Source organism: Natator depressus, chromosome 1 (genome assembly GCF_965152275.1).
Source record: "Natator depressus isolate rNatDep1 chromosome 1, rNatDep2.hap1, whole genome shotgun sequence".
NCBI lineage: Eukaryota > Metazoa > Chordata > Testudines > Cheloniidae > Natator > Natator depressus.
In genome coordinates this window covers 124,271,863-124,291,900 of record NC_134234.1, presented here as the reverse complement: position 1 = coordinate 124,291,900, position 20,038 = coordinate 124,271,863, and the positions used below count along the sequence as shown (strand labels likewise).

The following is a 20,038-nucleotide window of genomic DNA, read 5'->3' as shown; positions in this document are numbered from 1 at the left end:
TCGGTGGCAAGCAGCGGGTCGCCCAGGAAGCATAAGGGCGGCGGGGACGCCAATTAAAGGTGTGGGGGGGATCCCATTGTACGCCCCCCGCTCACTATAGTCACGGCAACGGCCGAAGTTGCCCCGCTGCGCGGGGGCTGGGGGAGAAGGGGCGCCGCCGAGGCGAGGGGAGGACGGGGCGTGAAGGAGAGCAGGGGGAGGGAGCGAGGGGAGATGCAGCGAGGGGCGGGAAGGCTCTGCTGGGCGGAATACTAATCAGCCGGCTTCCCAGTCTGCAGCAGCCCCGCGGCCGGCGCTGCAGACACACACGCCCCCCCCCGCGAGCTCCGGCTCTCACACGCACAGCACCAGGGGAAAGCACCGTGCTCCAGCCAGGCAGGCAGGGCTCCCGCCACTTGCACCCCCACCCCCCTCTCTCCCCCCACTGCCCTTTGATGGCTTTCATCGGAGACCTTCCCGGGAGCCGGCCTTTTCACCCCCGCCCCCTCCGGGCTGTCTCCGCGCCGAAGTTTGAACGCCCCGGGTCTGCAGCTCCCGCCTCCCCCGCGGCGCGGGCTTGAAGAAAGAGGCGAGTGCCGCTGGAGCCCCGGCGGCGCCCATGGCCGGATTATCAGCTTCGCTCCACCCGCCCGCTCTGGCCCCTCTTCTTCCCAGCGGAGCGCTGATCTTCCCTGCCGGAGAGCCGCAGCGGGGGCATGTGAGCGCCGCACCGTGCCCCGTGGAGTGAGCGTCTCCCTTGCCACACTCGCGCACACTCGCACACTCGAAGAAGAAGAAGAAGAAGCCCGTTGCTAAAGCGCTGTCGACTCGGCACGAACCAATGCAGAGGCACCGCCGGTTTTAGTGGGGGCTACTGCTTGCCTGGCAGGGTAGGAGGGAGGGTGGGTGGGGGGCTTCTGCCAGAGACCATCAGGATCGTTGCAATTACTAACCCCGCTCCTCTCCTCCGGCTGCGGCTCCTGCTGGGTGACATGCAGTCCCTCATTTCTCCTGTGACCAAGGCTATTCTGGTAGCTTTGTTCATCTTTGCCATCCTCCTGATCCTCTATGTGATTCTCTGGTATATCTGCCGAGATGTGGATTGCGACCACGGAATCTGAGCTGGGATGCTGGGCAACGGCTTAACATAACAAGTGACAGACACACACAAGCCAAACCAAAACCGAAGCCAGCCAAAAGAGCCCAGGGGAGAGAACCACAGTCGAGGCACAACCTGAGACTGACCTTCAGAGATCAGGGTGACCCGGTGAGTCTCCACAGATCTTGTGTACAAATGCGTGCCGGGGGGGGGGGAGGGGGGGGACATAAGGAGAGAAGAAAGAACTTCTTGTGCTTAATTAAGCAATGATTGTACAACAAAACCTTCCCGCTGCACTTCTGATCTCAGAAAGTACTGCAATGTCAGATTGCCGGGACTGCCTTCCACAGCTGTTTCATGGGTGAATACAGTCACCAAAAATAAATGGTCCCTTTGTTTTTTCCCAAACTTGTGCGGACAATGTTTTCTGTCATTTTTATTCCGAGAACATTTTTATTTCACGGGGTCTTTCCGCTTAGCCTGGTCTTGCTAGGTGCATCGTTTCTGTCTGATCCTGGGGCACTGGAGATATATACAATAGTACCGAACTATAATAGGATCCATGTCTTTATCTTTGCTGCGAGAACTCCTTTTAAAAAATGCGTCTGGTTGATGGTAGTAGGGAAAAGGCTGGAAGGAAAGTAAGACTGATGTGGTGGTGCCTTTTGCAGCCCCACATTGGTATGCAGGAGGTAGCTGCAGCGCTAAACAGACCATAAAGGTGAGCCCATGAGATAGAAAAGCAAACGCTTCGTCAATTTGAAAGAGAAAATCAAGGAAGTAATTGAAAATTAGGGAGAACATATGTATTATTAAAAGGGCAAAAGTACACACGTTTCATGGCGAAAACACAAGGTTTTTTCCTCTTTATTTCTTTATTTTTTTCATTCTCCCCCCCCCTTGTAATAGATTTACCAAAAGAAAAAAAATGTGCACTGTAAATTCTGAATGGCAAAAGCACGTTACCCTGCGCAAGAGGATCAATGGCTAAGGGTTAAACACCGAGCAAACCCAGCAGTCTCCGAATCTGTTGATAAAGTGTGTAATTGCAGACTCGGTGAGTGTATATTTGAGCGGCACAGAGAACACTACAGGAAACACATCCTGCTCTGTTATTTTCCACACCTGCATGATTTTCATCCCTTGATTGCTATTGCTATTATTGTTGTATTTTGTTTTGCTACAGGGTGCTATAATACTGGGGCAGCAGCATATTTAAAGGCCTAGATACATTATTATTAAAAATGAGAAGCCCTTTAGAAATGAAAACGGTACTAAACGTTCAGACTGATGTTTCTGTCCTTGACCGAACAGCGTTGAGGAATGCGAGTACACTGCTGACTAGAGTATGTATTCCCTCTGACTGGTTTCAGAGTAGCAGCCGTGTTAGTCTGTATTCGCAAAAAGAAAAGGAGTACTTGTGGCACCTTAGAGACTAACCAATTTATTTGAGCATAAGCTGTGAACTGTAAAATAAATTGGTTAGTCTCTAAGGTGCCACAAGTACTCCTTTTCTTTTTGCCCTCTGACTGGGATATAGTGTGTGTGTGTGTGTCTATGTCTGTGTATTCTGGGGAGTAAGAGAAAAATGAATTTGTTCTTAAAGAAAAGATACACAAGTGTAGTTAAATGCAACTGCAATTCAAGGTGATTTGACGCTGTATGTTAGTGATAGCAAGATTACTCTTACGAACATAAGAATGGTCCCACTGGGTCAGACCAAAGGTCCATCTAGCCCAGTGCCCTGTCTTCTGACAGTGGCCAGTGCCAGGTGCCCCAGAGGGGATGAACAGAACAGGTAATCAAGTGATCCATCCCCTGTCACTCATTCCCAGCTTCTGGCAAACAGAGGCTAGGGACACCATACTCTTACAACAGAATTCTTATTTGAAAGGCAATCTGTTGCAAAGATCCTGTTTTAAAGTAGACTCCTTTCTCATTTTCAATTGTGCTCATATTCAAATTCATCTCAAAGATCTCCTGATCTGGGTAGTGGATCTGTCTGGACATTACCATTAACGGATCCTACTAATATGATTATAGCAACAGTGACATCAGTGTTTACTTGCCCTGCAACTACAGTAGCAATGCATTTGTTTACGTCTATCACACACACAGTGAAATGTCTGTTGCGCAACAATTCTGAACAGCAAAAAGATCATAAATGCATTTTAAATGGTGATGGGTAGGTTTTTCACATGCATCTAATTATTTAGAAATAAAACAATCCCTCACCACCTCCCCCCAGAACCCTCCTCATTTAAATATTGCAGTTTCACTACTAAATAAACTAATTCCTACCTAAGTAGCAAAGAGCTCTTCATACTTTAACATGCCAAGCCACGTTACATGTCCCCTCCAAATGACAGCAATGCACACATTCTGCCTAAACCACAAATGGAGAAAAAAAATTCAATCAAATTATAATAACTCTGTGATTTAATGTTAATTATTTTACAGCAAATCAATGTCTAAATCAGTCACATGCAGGGTAGGACAGAGTGGAGCAGATTAAAAAGTTTAGTGGCATCTGTGTTAAATATGAATATATGTGTGCATAGAAAATAAATATTGAGTTCAGATACCATTAATTATTAATTTGCCATGTTTTATAACATATATATATATGTTTTATAACATAGCCAGTGTTAATCAGCCTCATATTTGTAGAGGCTCTGAAAAAGCATTGTTGTTTTAGATTTATTGTTGCACTATTCAAAATCACTAGCTACATTTAGGAGCTATGCTTGTTGTCTATTATAATGTATTAACTGATGATAGATTATAAGCAACATCCTAAGAACATGAAAGTCACCCTTGCTATTTCTACAGTCTGACAGAGGGTGAAATCCTGGCCTCATTGAAGTCATTGGGAGTTTTACCATTGACTTCAATGGAACCAGAAGTTCACCCCAAATATGTTTGTAATAGGAAGGAATAACTGCAACTGAGAGAACTGTCAAAAGGTTACAGTGAAAGTACAAATGTTACTGAATTTTACAGTTTAACTATTACAACAGGGTAGCATGAGTGGCATGGTCCCAGGAACGCCAGAGTTCTAATCTCAGTTCTCACTCAGGCTTGCTGTATATCTTTGGACAAATGGCTTAGGACCCTACACAACATTCTTTACTCACTCCTTATCCAAGAAAAACCCAATTCAAGTCTGTGGGAATTTTGCTTGAAAATGGAAGCGCCTGAGTAAGCACTTAACCTTTCGGTTTTGCCAGCTTTTGGTTTCCTTTTCTGTAAAATGGGGTTAATGTGGGCCAGATTCTCTGTGGTGTGCCCATTTAGCATTGCCTGCATAATCTGGTTGTATAGCTGTTTTAACAAACCCATTAAGGATCATCCAAGTGTAAAGTGATCAGGATGGAAGCACTGAGTTAGCTTAGGGGCTTTAATGCCATTCCCCTCCCTTATCTGGCAGAGCAGGGAAAAGGGGCCAGGGTGCCTCTATATCAGGGGTTCTCAAACTGGGGGTCGTGACACCTCAGGGGGTCACAAGGTTATTATGTGGGGGGTCGTAAGCTGTCAGCCTCCATCCCAAGCCCCGCTTTGCCTCCAGCATTTATAATAGTGTTAAATATAAAAAAAGTGTTCTTAATTTATAAGGTGGGATCACACACATAGGCTTGCTGTGTGAAAGGGGTCACAAGTACAAAAGTTTGAGAATCACTGCTCTATATCATACCAATCCTCAGCTGTGTTTTTGGGCCCCTGTGGCCATTGGAGTCATGTGCAAATTGGAACAGCAGGACTGGAAGACAGCAAAAGTGAATGTAAAGCCACCTTTGCACAGTTCCAGCCCCCAATTTACTTATGGGTTTGACACAGGAACCATTTAGTGAAATTCTATGGTCTGTGTTATGCAGGTCAGACAATATGACCATAAGGGCCCCTTGTGGCTTTAAAATCTACAAACACATGCATTCTGACAAGCATTTAGTTTTATTTGAGGATCTGGCTCTATATATTTATAACCTGGCTCATGGGGGATTATAAATATTAATTAGGTAATGCTTGCAGAGCAATTTGAAAATGCAGAAGGGCCATCTAAATGCCAAATATTCTTATTCTTATTCATGGGAGTAGAGTGCCACATGCTCAGATATATCTATGGCACATTACATCTGCATCCTATTCTCCTTCTTCAACACTAATAATGATGTTGCCCTAATAATGTTAGTAAAAATCCCACATGGCTACATAGTATTCTAAAATGCATCTATAAGTTAGATCACCTCTTACTGAAGTCCCACATCACTTATACAGCACTGCTTACTTTTCTGGTGTGTTCTCTACACACCAAATAGTTCAATACTGCTCCACAGAGGGAACATTTGATAAAAAGTATGTTGAAAAGTTGTACTGCCATTTCTCAGCAGGTAAAGAATAGCTAACATTTTCAGGTTTTTTGATAACTTTTTCTTTGTTTGTTTGTTTGTTCTCTGCTTTTTCTCCTAAGGTATAATATTTTGAGCTTTGACTGCTTAGGACATACTTGGAAGACAAACTGCACAAATTGATTTTCCTAAAGTGTGCTGGTAAAGTGATAAGAATATTGGAGAGCTTTCCATTCAAATCTGCACTACAATATTTGTAGTAGATAACTTTATACTTTTATTTGTAGTAAACTGCTTTTCCTTGTTCAAGTAGAGATCCTTTAAAGTAAAATAGCTTTCTTGGTGTAGCATTCTGTTTTTTGTCTATGTTCTAATGAGCAGCATATAGCTACAGAGTGGTACCTTATAGACACTAGGGCCCAGATTTTTAAAGATATTTTTATGCCTAGTAGGATTATCAAAAGTATCCAGGTGTATAAAACTCATTTAATTCAATGGGTGTTAGGCACTAAGGTGCTTTTGAAAATTCCAGTAGCCACCTAAAAAACATTTAAAAATCTGGTCCTAAGTGAAAAGATTTGGGTTTAGTCCTGTATACCCTGTCTGCGGTTGAGAATTATGTCTCTAATTCGGATACTTTGTTATGGTATTGTGGAATCCTGGAAATACTTTTTGGTGTTACAACATGTTATTGTTAACAAGCTTAGATACAAAGGGGGCATATACTAATAGAGTGATTTTTTAAAAATATAAAAATTTAATGAATTTGAATCATAGTTGGGGTTTGGATTAGTGAGACACAGGGGTGGAAAAGATTGCCTGATTTTGTGTTTGTACAAGAGAGAGAAATAAATGGAAAGAGAGAGCAGAAAAGAATATAGCATCAAGGGGAAAGCAGAGAGACTCCAGGGAATTCAAATTCTGAAAAGCGCAGCTAATGTAGAGCAGAGTGCTGGTCTCAAAGAACATGAATTGTCACTTCCGTTTAAAAAAGTATTTTTTAGATAACTATGGGATTGAGATAGAAACCCATATCTCTACAGCTACCTGAGATTCTTTATATGAATGCCTTTGTTCATTTAGGCTTGAAATTCATATCTGTTTTAGCTCACATATACATACATGCACTTAACACTGGTAGTGTTGCAGCTACTTCACAGAGAATAAAAGAATGATGATATTATACAATGGCACTTTAAATGAAATACACTCATGAAGGGAATACATGCATTGTAAACATACTATCCTCTTTCTTTAAAAAATGAGTATAGATTCCATTTGGTACACAAAAACGTTGGTTGGTAGTCCATCGCTGACGATGATGATGATATTGTCACAATTCTCATCTATAACTATGCAAATGACTCTGATGTCCGAACCCTGATACAGAGCTGGCCTCACTGAGGACATGGGAAGTCCATATCTATGATGTTTGATGATGCAGCTTTGTGGCACCTTTCACATGCAGCCTGGAAACGATTTCATTGATTCCGCTCAAACCTGTTACATGCTGATCTTGTCAGAGAGCGCCAGTGATTCCTGTCCTGAGCCATTTGCTTGAGTTCCTTGAGATTGATACCAGCTCACTGGAGACTGCTCTTCTGATGATCTTTTAAGTGCGTATACGGATGACCCATTTTTCTTTTGCCCTGCCTCAGCTCCCCATACGAGATCGGTTTTGGGAGACGGCAGTCTTCCAATCTGATGACATGTCTGGTCCACCTCAGTTATGCTCTCAATAGCACTTTCTCAATTCTGATTGTGTTTACTCTCTCTAGGACCTTAATATTGTTCACTCTGTCCTGCCAGCGAATGCTCATTATTGAGAAGAGTAGGCGCTTGTGAAATTGCTTAAGCTATTTAATGTACCGTCTATAAAAAGTCCATGTCTTAGATCCATACAGGAGAGTTGTTAGAACCACTGCACTGAAGATCTTCAATTTGATGGAGAGATAAATGTTGGGTTGGTTAAAGACTTTTGTTTGGAGTCACCTGGCTGGCCTTACTGACTCTGGAGGCAATTTCCTTATCAAGGGAACTTTCACTCGAGATGGTGCTGCCCAAATACTTGAACTGATCCACATTTTTCAGCTGTTTGCCTTAGGTGAAGACGGCTGGAACTGGGACATTGGAATGAGGTGCTGGTTGGAACAAGAACTCTTTTTTACTGAGACTGATGGTGAGGCCAAAGAGCTGGGATGCTTCAGAAAACCTGTCAAAGATGACCTGAAGGTCATCATGTCTATGAGCCACCAAGGCACAGTCATCTGCAAAAAGTGTCTCAATGAGAAGTCTGTCCTGTGTCTTGGTCTTAGCATGGAGTCTTTGAAGATCAAAGAGGGAGCCATTGAGTTGGTAGCAGATGTATATCTCTTGATCCAAGTCCCTTGTGGCATAGCTGAGGACATAGGCAAAGAACAAATTGAACAGCACTGAAGCAAGTACACAACCCTGCTTCACTCAATTTGAGATTTTGAATGCAACAGAAGAGTCACCATTTGAGAGCACTTGCACTGTTATGTGGTCCTGGAACAGACGTATGAACCTTCCTTGCAGCCCAGTTTATGCAGAATAGCCCATAGACCCTCTCTGTTGACCGTATCAAAAGCTTTGGTCAAGTTGATGAAGACTGCAAACAAGTCCATGTTCTGCTCCAAACATTTTTCTGGACCTGCCTTATGACAAAAATCATGTCTGTAGTATTATGACCTGGTCTGAAACCACACTGCGCTTCTGGCAGATTCTCCTCAAGTATGTTTTCAATGAGTCTGTTCAGTAGAATACTGTACAGAGGAGCGAAATCTGTAGTCAGCTTTGCTGTCTTTGTTTTTGAACAGTGATACAATAATAGCATTTCTTCTTCCTCCCAAATGCTGTTCAAGATGTTGTGGAACACCTCAATAGCCTTTGGGCCTGCTACTTTGTACAGTTCTGCTGGAATACCATCGTTTCTGGACACTTTGCCAGAGTTCAGTTGTTTAATGGCTTTCATGACCTCTTCAACTGATGGAAGGAGATCAAGATCCTCTTTGATGGGTTTCTCAGGTAATTGATCAAGGACATGCCGATTGACTGTGGATAGTCTCTATTGAGTAGACTATTGAAGTGTTCAGCCCAGCTCTGTATGATTCCCTCCTTGTCTTTGATGAGGGTTATGCCATCTGCCAGAGTTAGATGGTCCGTAGACTGCTCTGAGACAGTCAAAGAACATCTTTGTGTTGTTCGTATCTGTGTAATGCTGAACTTCTGCAGCCTTCCTCTCCCACCATTCATCCTGCATTCTCCTCAGTTCAAACTGGGCCTTGCTCTGTAGGTACTTAAACCTCTATTTCTTTGAGATGGAAGTGAGAGTCTGCCATTCAACAAATGCTTTCTGATTGTCACTTAGGAGTTTGGAAATGTCCTCACTGTTCTCATCGAACCAGTCCTGGTGTACACTTTTCTTTGGCCCCAGTACTGATTTAGCTGTGTCAATAATCACATCTTTGAACTAGTTCCATATTTCTGTTGGGTTGCCAGTGATTGGTGGGCATGAAAAAAACTTGTCATCAAGTGACTGGTGAAACTGCACCTGATAGTCAATGTGCTTTTGCTTTGCTATGTTGAAGGCTGTTCTGTTGAGCTTGGGGTGCCAGCTCTGTGAGGGGATAATATGCAGGTTGAGCACCGCTCTTACCAATCTGTGGTCTGTCCAGCATTCTGCGCCACACATGGCTCTGGTAATTCTGACATCGCGGATATCTCATTGGTGGGTGATACCAGAGTCTATCAGCTGCCATTGTATGGTCCGTGGGAGCATCCATGGAAAAATATATCAATATCAAATAGATTTTTGTGCCTGATCTTGTTCCCACTAAATTTAATGGGAGCTTTGCCACTGACTTCAGTGAGAGAAAGGGTGGACCCTAACGTGCTAGGGGAAAAGGTTTTAGATAGTTAACTGTTATGACCACGAAATATACATATGTACAGAAAGTAGGAAGAAGGAAGTAGCTGAATTTTAATATTTATCCTAAAAGAAATAAAGTCTGTGCACAAAAGAACATACTTTTCACATTTTCTACATCATATGTGTATGTGAAAAAGAAGGAAATCTCCTAGAAGACATGAGAGATTAAGGTTATACATAATGAAGCCTGTTGTACAATTATTGTACTTGGTGTATGGTTAGATCTTTAAAAAGAACAAACTTTTTGGATATGATTCCTATAAAATCTGTATAACAAAACGGTTTGATGTGACTGGAACAAGAGAACATATATGCTAAGTGCAGAAAAATGCATTATCTTTTGTTCAGTAGCATCTTTCAGATTGATTGTATTTTAGGATAATAATCGAATAGATGATAATAAACTTTATCTGCCAATTCAGTATCCATTTCTACTGTATGTTGTATGTACTGTGAACTCTGTTAAATGAGGACTTGACAAACCATTTGGAAAATAGATTTATAATGCCTACAGTAATAATTAAGTAAGGTCTTCAGGGAAAATATATTGACACAGCTGACTGTACGTAACATTTCTTAAAAACATTACCTCTTTAGGTTAATGCATTTCTGAAGATTATCATCATCCCCCTTGTGAGATATGTATATCTAGCAGGGATTAAAACTAACTAAATTGATAATCAATCTCTGTTCTAATTACTTGCTTTTATTTCATATTGTAATTCCATTCTGGCAAGCCTACTAGGGATTACAACTAAATGGGAGATTAATGGAATGTTGGTATCAGTGAAGATAAAATAAAGACACTGTGAGCATACAGAAAGACACACACTGGTATAAGTTTGCAGTGACTGAAAAAGTGTAAATGAGCTGGAATAAGAATTAGGAACTGAGGAATGTACATTTACCCATTGAAAATGGAGATGCAGAAGGATGAGGTATTGCTAGACCAAATCTAACTCCCCTCTTCGGGAAATCACTCTGAGGAAGTAGTATAAAGGTTATGCTGGAGAGAGAGACAAGACTGTTGTTGGAATTCAAGGACTTGGCATGTCATGATGTGTGATAAAGGGGAGGTTTATATGGCCAAATCTTACAAGTACTAGATTACTCCTTGTGAATTCCTAGGAGCACACATGAGCTGCTTCCAGTGAGGAATCAGTTGTATTCAGTGAGGAAAATAATACTGCCTTGCTCTTATATGGCATTTTTAGTCCACAGATCTCAAAACACTTTACAAAGGAGGTCAGTATCATTTTACAGATGGGGAAACTGAGGCACAAGGTGGTTAAGTGACCTGCCCCAAGTTCCCACAGCAAACAAGAGAACGTGGGAACAGAACTAAAGTTCATCTGACTCATAATCAGGTGTACTTTCCACTGAGACACACTGGCTTTAGATTCTCCTACTAGACTATATTTATAGTGGCTAGCTGGCCTGAATCATAGAATCATAGAATATCAGGGTTGGAAGGGACCTCAGGAGGTCATCTAGTCCAACCCCCTGCTCAAAGCAGGACCAATCCCCAATTAAATCATCCTAGCCAGGGCTTTGTCAAGCCTGACCTTAAAAACTTCTAAGGAAGGAGATTCTACCACCTCCCTAGGTAACGCATTCCAGTGTTTTACCACCCTCCTAGTGAAAAAGTTTTTCCTAATATCCAACCTAAACCTCCCCCACTGCAACTTGAGACCATTACTCCTTGTCCTGTCATCTTCTACCACTGAGAATAGTCTAGAACCATCCTCTTTGGAACCACCTCTCAAGTAGTTGAAAGCAGCTATCAAATCCCCCCTCATTCTTCTCTTCTGCAGACTAAACAATCCCAGTTCCCTCAGCCTCTCCTCATAAGTCATGTGTTCCAGACCCCTAATCATTTTTGTTGCCCTTCGCTGGACTCTCTCCAATTTATCCACATCCTTCTTGTAGTGTGGGGCCCAAAACTGGACACAGTACTCCAGATGAGGCCTCACCAATGTCGAACAGAGGGGAACGATCACGTCCCTCGATCTGCTCGCTATGCCCCTACTTATACATCCCAAAATGCCATTGGCCTTCTTGGCAACAAGGGCATACTGCTGACTCATACCCAGCTTCTCGTCCACTGTAACCCCTAGGTCCTTTTCCGCAAAACTGCTGCCTAGCCATTCGGTCCCTAGTCTGTAGCTGTGCATTGGGTTCTTCCGTCCTAAGTGCAGGACCCTGCACTTATCCTTATTGAACCTCATCAGGTTTCTTTTGGCCCAATCCTCCAATTTGTCTAGGTCCCTCTGTATCCTATCTCTGCCCTCCAACGTATCTACCACTCCTCCCAGTTTAGTATCATCCGCAAATTTGCTAAGAGTGCAATCCACACCATCCTCCAGATCATTAATGAAGATATTGAACAAAACCGGCCCCAGGACCGACCCCTGGGGCACTCCACTTGACACCGGCTGCCAACGAGACATGGAGCCATTGATCACTACCCGTTGAGCCCGACAATCTAGCCAACTTTCTACCCACCTTATAGTACATTCATCCAGCCCATACTTCTTTAACTTGCTGACAAGAATACAGTGGGAGACCGTGTCAAAAGCTTTGCTAAAGTCAAGAAACAATACATCCACTGCTTTCCCTTCATCCACAGAATCAGTAATCTCATCATAGAAGGCGATTAGATTAGTCAGGCATGACCTTCCCTTGGTGAATCCATGCTGACTGTTCCTGATCACTTTACTCTCGTGTAAGTGCTTCAGGATGTCAGTAATGTCTCTCAGTAATGTCCCTCTGTTGTCTCTCAACCTGTTTCAGGCCAAATAGCCCAAACAGGAAAGATGTCAGCTTTCAAAAGAGTGTGTATCTGGATTCAGTGACAGGACTTCCTGACCCATACTTGATCAAACAGCTATGCAGCAGCCTAAATCATTCTGAGAGCTTACTCTGGTCAGCAATTCACACATGCCTACCACTTACATAACTCCTCACCTCTGCCATGCCTGACTCTAGAGGTGAAGTGATCTAGATACATAGACGTGCATCACTGGAAAACCTGGACCACTATAATGAGATATGGAGGGAGAATGCTGCCTCCAAATACAATACTAGTTCTGGAATACAGGGTCTAGAATCACTAGGCCTGTATATTTTGTATATCTCTTATGCAGCACCTAACACACTTTTGGCACTACAGAACAATAAATCATAATAACTCAGATCATTATATTTTGTGTTGGACATACCCCTGTGTATTACTGTGGGTTTTTTTTAGTGTACATAGCGTTCTTGCATCATTACTGCATTCTATTAAAGGTGCCCATTACTTCTCAAAATACGTTATACATACTATAGTTCCCAGGTCAACTGGGCAGTATAGTATGTGTAACCATTTGTACTATAGGGTTTGCAAGCAGTTAGCACTCAAATCTGACCTGCTTTGAGAAGAGGAGCAATTACATGGGTGTTATCATGAGAAACCTGTGCAAATGACTGCTGTGTTTTACTCCCTTATGTAGATGGAATACGGCGAATGGTGTAACTTTCTCTGTTGTGCTGTCCCCTTACTGCACTGAGCCAAGAGTGGACTTTAATGAAGATGGGAGTCAGAATAGTTTTTAGTGGGGGAACCTTATACTTCTCTGCCTACATTACTATTTACTCAGAAATTGCAATATCAAGCTAAAAATGGTAATAATTTTCAATACAACACCAAAATACTGTAAATTAGAGCTGCAGTGAACTAATCATCAGAGATTCAAACTCTGATTCTCTCAGAATAGTTCACAGACTCACTGTCATTCACCTATTAGACTCAAGAAAAGCAAGACAGAGATGCCTTTCTTATTTAATTTATTTTATTTGCAATGATGTCATATCGCAATGAACGATGTTTTGAGCCTGGAACAAAATGACTTTTGCATATTTGAATGCTTAAATTGTTTTCTTGGAGGTTGACTCTAATTTATCCCCATACAGGCTTGCAAACCTGGAAAGCTTTTAAATAAAAGGAGTTAGAAAAGAGAACGTGAGGCTGTTAGGTGTATTTGTATCAACTCTCCCAGGTCTAAAAACAAATCATACATCAGCTAGCAAGAACATATATTGCACCATAGAACTATATAAAGTATATAAAGGTCTCTTTTTACATTTTACAGTATGATAAAGTAAGTGGATCGGCTATGAATAATACAGATTTGTAAGCTGTGTTCAAGAACTTGTGTGAATTTACCAGACTGTGAGGAATCAAGTTTCTATCTCCTTGGACTATCCTGTTCCAGACACCAAGTTGAGACCAAATTCATTTAACTTGATTCTGCCAGTGGGACTGGATATGGGATCCAGAGATCAAAGGTTAGTGTATATAAATTACAAACTAATGGTTGCCATTTTGCTTCAGAAAGCATTCCTCCCAGTGTTACCAATGAGGTCAGATGCAGAGTAGGCACATTTTTGGCAATACAGCAATTGCAAGCAGGAAGCAGGTAACAAATTCTGAAAAGATTACTTCAAATACCTAAAGTTACATGTGTCTTTCATGACAAATTCTGTTCCCAGTCACACTGGTAAATAGCCCATTGAATTAAATGAGCTTGCACTGGTATAGCAGAGACTAGAATTTTGCCCACTTTTGAATAGATCTTTAGCTGATGTAAGTCAGAATAGCCCCACTGAAGTCAATGGAGCTATGCAAAGTTACACCAGGTAAAGATCTTGTCCTGTGTATAGGAGTATGCATACATGTGTACATATTGCATGTTTCATTCAAATAACATCTTTAGCTTACTAATAGAGAGACGTGCTTCTTACTACTCGGTATTAACTTTTAGAATGGTGTGCTGTACAACACTGTTAGTCAGATTTAGGGTGGATGTTGGGTGACTCAAGCTTGTGCATACACTGTAACTACTGTTTTTGTGATGTACTAGTACAGTAACATGTCAGGGGGCTTATTCCTTCACCCACTTCCCTGGTCCTTCTCGCATGAACAGAGAGCAACAATACCCGAAGTCCAAAGGTGCAAACAATTCGATGTTTATTGGGGTGAACTTCCAGCAAGCATAATTCCAGTTTCCTTCCTTAGTGTCCCCCTTCCTAGATCTGACACCACAGAGCCTTACACCTGTGTCCCTGTTCCCATTCCTGCCCTTAGCCAAACATGATTCCAATTTCCTCATCTCCATTCGCTGTTCCCATTTCCCCCACCCACCCACTCCCTCACTCCCTGATTGACTGCAGACTATATAGTAAAACTTGAGTTCAGCTTAGCTATACCTTAACCAATCATTTTCCTGAAATTTAACTAATCAATCCTAACGTATTGTAACATGATTATTTAACCAATTATATCCCACCATCTTAATTAGTTTACACCCCGCAAAATTAATTATACAGCAGACAGGAACAATCACAGAACCAGACAGAGATTATACAGACAAACAATAGCAAAGTGGGAACTATAATGACAAAACAGTACAGAAGTGAGGATTTCACATCCCAGCTATTGATAAGTGAGTTCTTGCCAGACAGGATGCTATCAAACTAAGTTTTCTTTTACATTCTCTAGACACTTCCCTTTCTCTGGAGGTGATAGGCACTATCAGGACAGGATTGTATTCCTGACAACCCAATAGCACCTTATTTCAATGTGACTAGTTTGGAATGTGAGGAGGTGACCGGTCGCTTCCCAGCTTATGGCTGCCTCTGTTGCTTAGCCAAAGGCCTTAGCCTAAGAACAGGGCCTGAGACTGTCACAGTAAGAGAAGGACCTTACACTGGCAGACAGTGATTTTGATTCTTTCTTTTATACCTCTAACTAGCCAAATGATAAGAATACACCTAAATTCTTAGAGTACAGGCCTTTACAGACAGGCCTGAATATCTATATCCTAACAGTAATATTAAAGTTGCCTTAGATACAGTTCCGAAGAGATATAGAGTTCCTTAGAAATACAGTTCTGGAACAGGTGTTTGAATCATGCAATCCTTTATTTTATCAATTGGTTGAATTTTATATTCATGTAAGAAGAAAACCCTGTTCACTTGCCTCACACAAGTCAGTGGGACTACTTGTGTGAGGAAGACAAGCAGAATTTGCCCTGAAATGTCAGGACAATTGTGCTAGTTAGGGCTGGACATGTAGCTGGGCCTAATCCTATAAACTCTTTATGCACAGAATTCTCATTTGAGTCAATGGGAGTTCCATGTATGGAATGTATGTGGGATGGAGCCCACAGTTTAGACAGGATTTTGGCAAATCTTACTTGTACAACTTAATTCTAATATGCAGCTGAACCCCTGCCACCCCCAGCTATCTAACAGCCTACTCCTGCTCCCTTTGAAACTGTTCCAGTGGAAATATGATCAGGCCTGAAGCCTGGACTGACATTTGTAGAGAATTGTAAAGTGGTTTTGTGCTGTGGAGTAGACAGATCTCTGCTACAGGATAGGTTAAACTTTCCAAAATTATTTTAATTCACAATCTAATCTGGATTTGAAAATGAGTCTTTGGATTTAAAAGGTAAATGCATTAATCCAATGTACCAATAGTTCCCGTTCTCTTGTTGTCACTAGTCAGTGTAGTTTGCAGACATGAATGTCTTCCTTTGCTTGATGGAGAACAGTAATAGAGGAATGCTGACCCTTGCTGTTCCAGCTGTAAAAAGTTAGAGAATTTATGCAATAGGAACAGCAAATCTTAAAATAAACGACCCTCCCAGACATTTCTATGGTTGTTTATTTCCTTCTTTGTTTGTTTGTTTTTTAAAAGGTTTATGTGATACATTTTAAAGGTTTATCACCCAATGTACTCACGAAAAAGAAATTTTAAAAGTCAAAAGGAGATATTGTCAATTCTCTATTGTTGGTAAACATCCTATAAATTTCTCTCATCATTTTTCTATCTCCATTAAATAAGCCTAGATTTTCCCCTGTTATATGATCTGTTTTTCTGCCTTTCATTGTAGTGTTTCTAAAAGGGAATATAGATTGACTATGCTGAAAAAGGAAAGTTTAGATTCCCCAGCTGTTTCAAAGCAGTGTTAGTGCACCTGGTGATATGAGGCATAGGTATGAGGCTTTACACCACCTATTCACACTTCCTTCTTTCTCCTCCAGGGACACTGCTAGAAGCTGAAACAATCTCTGGCACAAATTAGAGCAGCCTCAGAGTTGCTCTAACTTCTGCTGGTGGATAACATCCTGGAGAGGTTGCTCCATTGGCCAAAATCACTAGAACACATCATGCAATTCCTATTACCTCTCATATCTGACTAAGCCCCACCCCAACCCAATCCCATGCTAAAACACCCCCTACACTGGCAAAGGGGGGAGAAGCAATGCAGGAATAACTGGCATAAGATTTCCCTATACCAGGGGAATCCTCAGCTGCTGCCTTAAGGCAGTTTTAAGTCCCTTTAGCACTGCTGAAGCACAATGATGACTAAAACTGCCTTAAGATGGCAGTAGCTGAGGATAGTCCTAATGCTGGGGAATACTCAGATGGGACAGACATTTCAGTGAAGTATCCTAATTTTAGACATGCCGAACACTTTCATTTTGATACCAATATATGGTTTTAGATGACTAAGAATTGTGACTAAATCTTTCTAAAATCATCACTTAAAACCTTGTCAAATAAATGGAGAAAATATTTAAAGAAAAGGGAAAATTATTTCATTTATTGTAGCTTGTTTTCCAGACGTTTCCCTGAAATATCCCTCTGTTTTATTGTTTAGCTGTGCTAAAGGGACATTATATCACAGAAACATGGAAGGCCAAGGAAATCCATGGGCAAAAAATGCACTTCAGAGTAAGAAAGGTAAAGAACAAGCAAAGGTGAAAATGTATTAAGAGTTTCTATGTCTTGTTCATACCACAACTTGTGAAAGCACAAGATTCTTCCTAACAAGCATCTCACTGGCACAGACAATTGGATCCTTCGAGTTAACAGTCTTGTAGGATTTGCCTGTTCTCAGCTTTTTGTTTACAATGTTAGGGCCAATTAAATGAGGCCCTACTCAATGCTCAGAGCAAACTACTAATACTTTCAATAGGAATTTTGCCTGAGTCAGGATTGTAGAATAGCTTGGAATAAGTAATGAGAATTTTGAAACGGTATTTGTGATACATTTTATGGTGTAAGCTGTACTGGGCAGCTTACATTGTGTTTGTACAGCACCTAGCACATTGTGGGTGGTACCAGAAACAAATAGTAAAATAAGGATGATGGTGATGATTACGTCTATAACTGAGAATGTAGTAGTAACAGATGTACATACTGCTAAACCATGGTGCCTGTCCATTTGATGTCATTTTCTAAACACCTATAAATAATTCTGTCTTTCAGGTTGGATGTGGCACCTCAAAGTTATCATGTCACATCTCCCTCTCTCTCCACATGCAAGGAGGCAATAACAACAATGCTGAGATAATATAGTAATTCAAGAAAATAAAATATTTTTGAAAGTGAATGACATTTGAGTACCATTCTTTGCCTCGTAATGTCAAAGTAAAAGCACAGCTAATAAAACTACTTATAGCACTTAGAGGAGTTTACTGACACAGAAAACCTTGTCATTTTTAAAGAAGAATAAAGGCAATTGCTAACAGGAGGAAAGTATGTTGTTGGGCAGCGAGGTTAGTCTCCTTGCTGTGACCAATGCAAGTGGCATGCCTCTTAAATAATATCTCATTCTTTTTTTTAATGCAAAAGTGAGAAGCAATCCTTTCAATGAAAGAAGGCAGTGTCTTTCGACTCAGTTTAAAAAAACCCAAAACAAAAGCCAAACTGCAGATTATATTTTATTAAAATGTGAAAGCCAGAAATGTTTGAAGATATCCTTGACCTTCAAGCTCTTTTCTTAAATATGGGAACAACAGATGGGGATTGTGAATGTTTAAAATTGCATGACTTTAGAAATGGATGGAGTGCTAATGAAGTCTAGAAACATTCTTGTTGGGTTCAGAAGGCAGAGCTGCCTAATAAATTAAGGAACTGCCCAAGAAAGGCAATGATCATCCATGGCATGTTGGCAAAGACAAACACACAGGTCCTTATTAGCGACACAATATAAAAAGCAACATCAATTTAAACCCCCTCCCGTGTCAAGAGTTCTAAGCTAATGATTTGCCTTTTTACACGTGGAGCGCCATGTTACATAAAGGATCTCCAATCACCGTGGACTGGATGTGAAAACATGACCTAAATGGAATGATGTGGCTACTGTACACTAACTCTTTTTGTTAAGAAATTTGGAAGATAACATATGTGATATGAGAAGGGCTATAATCAATTTAAATGGTCTATTAGAAAAAAAAAAGACTTATTTCAATGAAAGCTCTAGAAATCCTGTGTTACATCCATCCAGATATTAATAGTCCATCATCACGTAATCCGGATGGTTTTATATTCTATTTTATTTATTGGGACAGAAGAATGTAAATAAAAGGTTTAGCAGGGGTCAGAAGTTACTAAAATTAAAAAAAAAAAATCTACCTACATTTAGAAATGGTCTATTTGCTGTAGAAATCTAAAGTACTAAAAATAGTGCCTCGTCTTTTAAATAATGAAAGGCCCTGAATTGATAAGAACAATCCTTCTTGCTCTACTCATGCAAAAGTTCCATTGAATTTTGCAAGAATAATATAATCAGGATTTGGCCCCCCAAATGCATTGATTCAGAAACTATTGCTAAAAGAACTATAGCTGGAATCCTTAAGCGATAAAAATTAAAATTACATCCAGGCTTGCCGCCGGCATGCACTCTATTACAAAGGAGCGCAAAACTAGCCTTGTCAGTACTGTATATGTAAATTATTTTCTAAATCGGAAAAATACCTTTAAGTGTTTTCATTTCATTCCATCTTGCCTACCCAACAAAATCATATTTGGAAACCTTTTTGATAGGTCTTCAAAATTCCTTGTTTGTTAAAAGGACACAATTAAGTGATTATTTTTATAGCTTTTTGTAGAAGCTCCATTTTCTGTTATAACTCTAGGAAACTTGAAAATGATTGTTTTCCCTACCAATTTTGCCACTGAAATTTACATCAACATTTACAACTTTAGCTTATGATTGTGCCTTATCACCTAGCCAGAACATCTTTGTTTATGCACGAGTATCACTGATGATGAAAACATAGATCTCAGAATAGTATGCATTAGTGAAGGGTTCCTGCAAAGTTGGCAGAGTGAATACAAAATAAGGGTACAAATGCATCCCTTGGCTAATTCAATTGGAGAGACCCCATGTATGAATTTGGCCCACTGTGTTTTTATAGGCATGACATCTCTTGCTTTTTATTGTTATTTTTTTGGGTGGGGAGGGGAAAGGCGTATGTATTTTTCTATTAAAAAAAATATACATAGAGCCCGTAATGTAACGGGGTCCTGGTCCATGACAAGGACTCCGAAGCACTCTGATAATACAAATAAAATAATAATAATAAATGTAGACAATATAATCAAGTCTAGATGGTACACATTTTATCATGCCTGTGTATCACTGCTATTTTACTGAATGGAATTGAAACCACTAGACTGTGTGCCATAAGGCCTGTACTTCTGACAGCTGACGGAGATTCTCTTTCAGCTCATATTGTAGAGATCCAATCTTTTGGAGCAAATGGATCACAGGTCTATTTCTGCTGTTGTAGGTAGCCACCAATTTGTTTACAATATTGAAGTAA

General features: G+C 40.9%; 1 protein-coding gene across 6 annotated transcripts in view; it reads left to right on the top strand.

Annotated features, from left to right (window-relative positions):
- The first annotated feature begins 429 nt into the window (after positions 1–429).
- Positions 430–20,038, top strand: part of ZBED1 (zinc finger BED-type containing 1) — a 282,308-nt gene continuing 262,699 nt past the window's right edge. The window contains exons 1-4 of one of the 6 annotated variants that reach the window (XR_012641273.1): positions 430–1,246; positions 13,507–13,702; positions 17,086–17,168; positions 17,697–17,793. Coding sequence is in view for 3 of the 6 variants with exons in the window: in XM_074966152.1 (XP_074822253.1) it covers positions 2,027–2,135 (109 nt within the window). In the remaining 3 variants the exon portion in view is untranslated. Of the gene's footprint in view, positions 1,247–1,987; positions 2,136–13,506; positions 13,703–17,085; positions 17,169–17,696; positions 17,794–20,038 lie in introns of those variants that run through there. The other 5 variants (XM_074966159.1, XM_074966166.1, XM_074966152.1 and 2 more) reach the window with 5 other exon arrangements.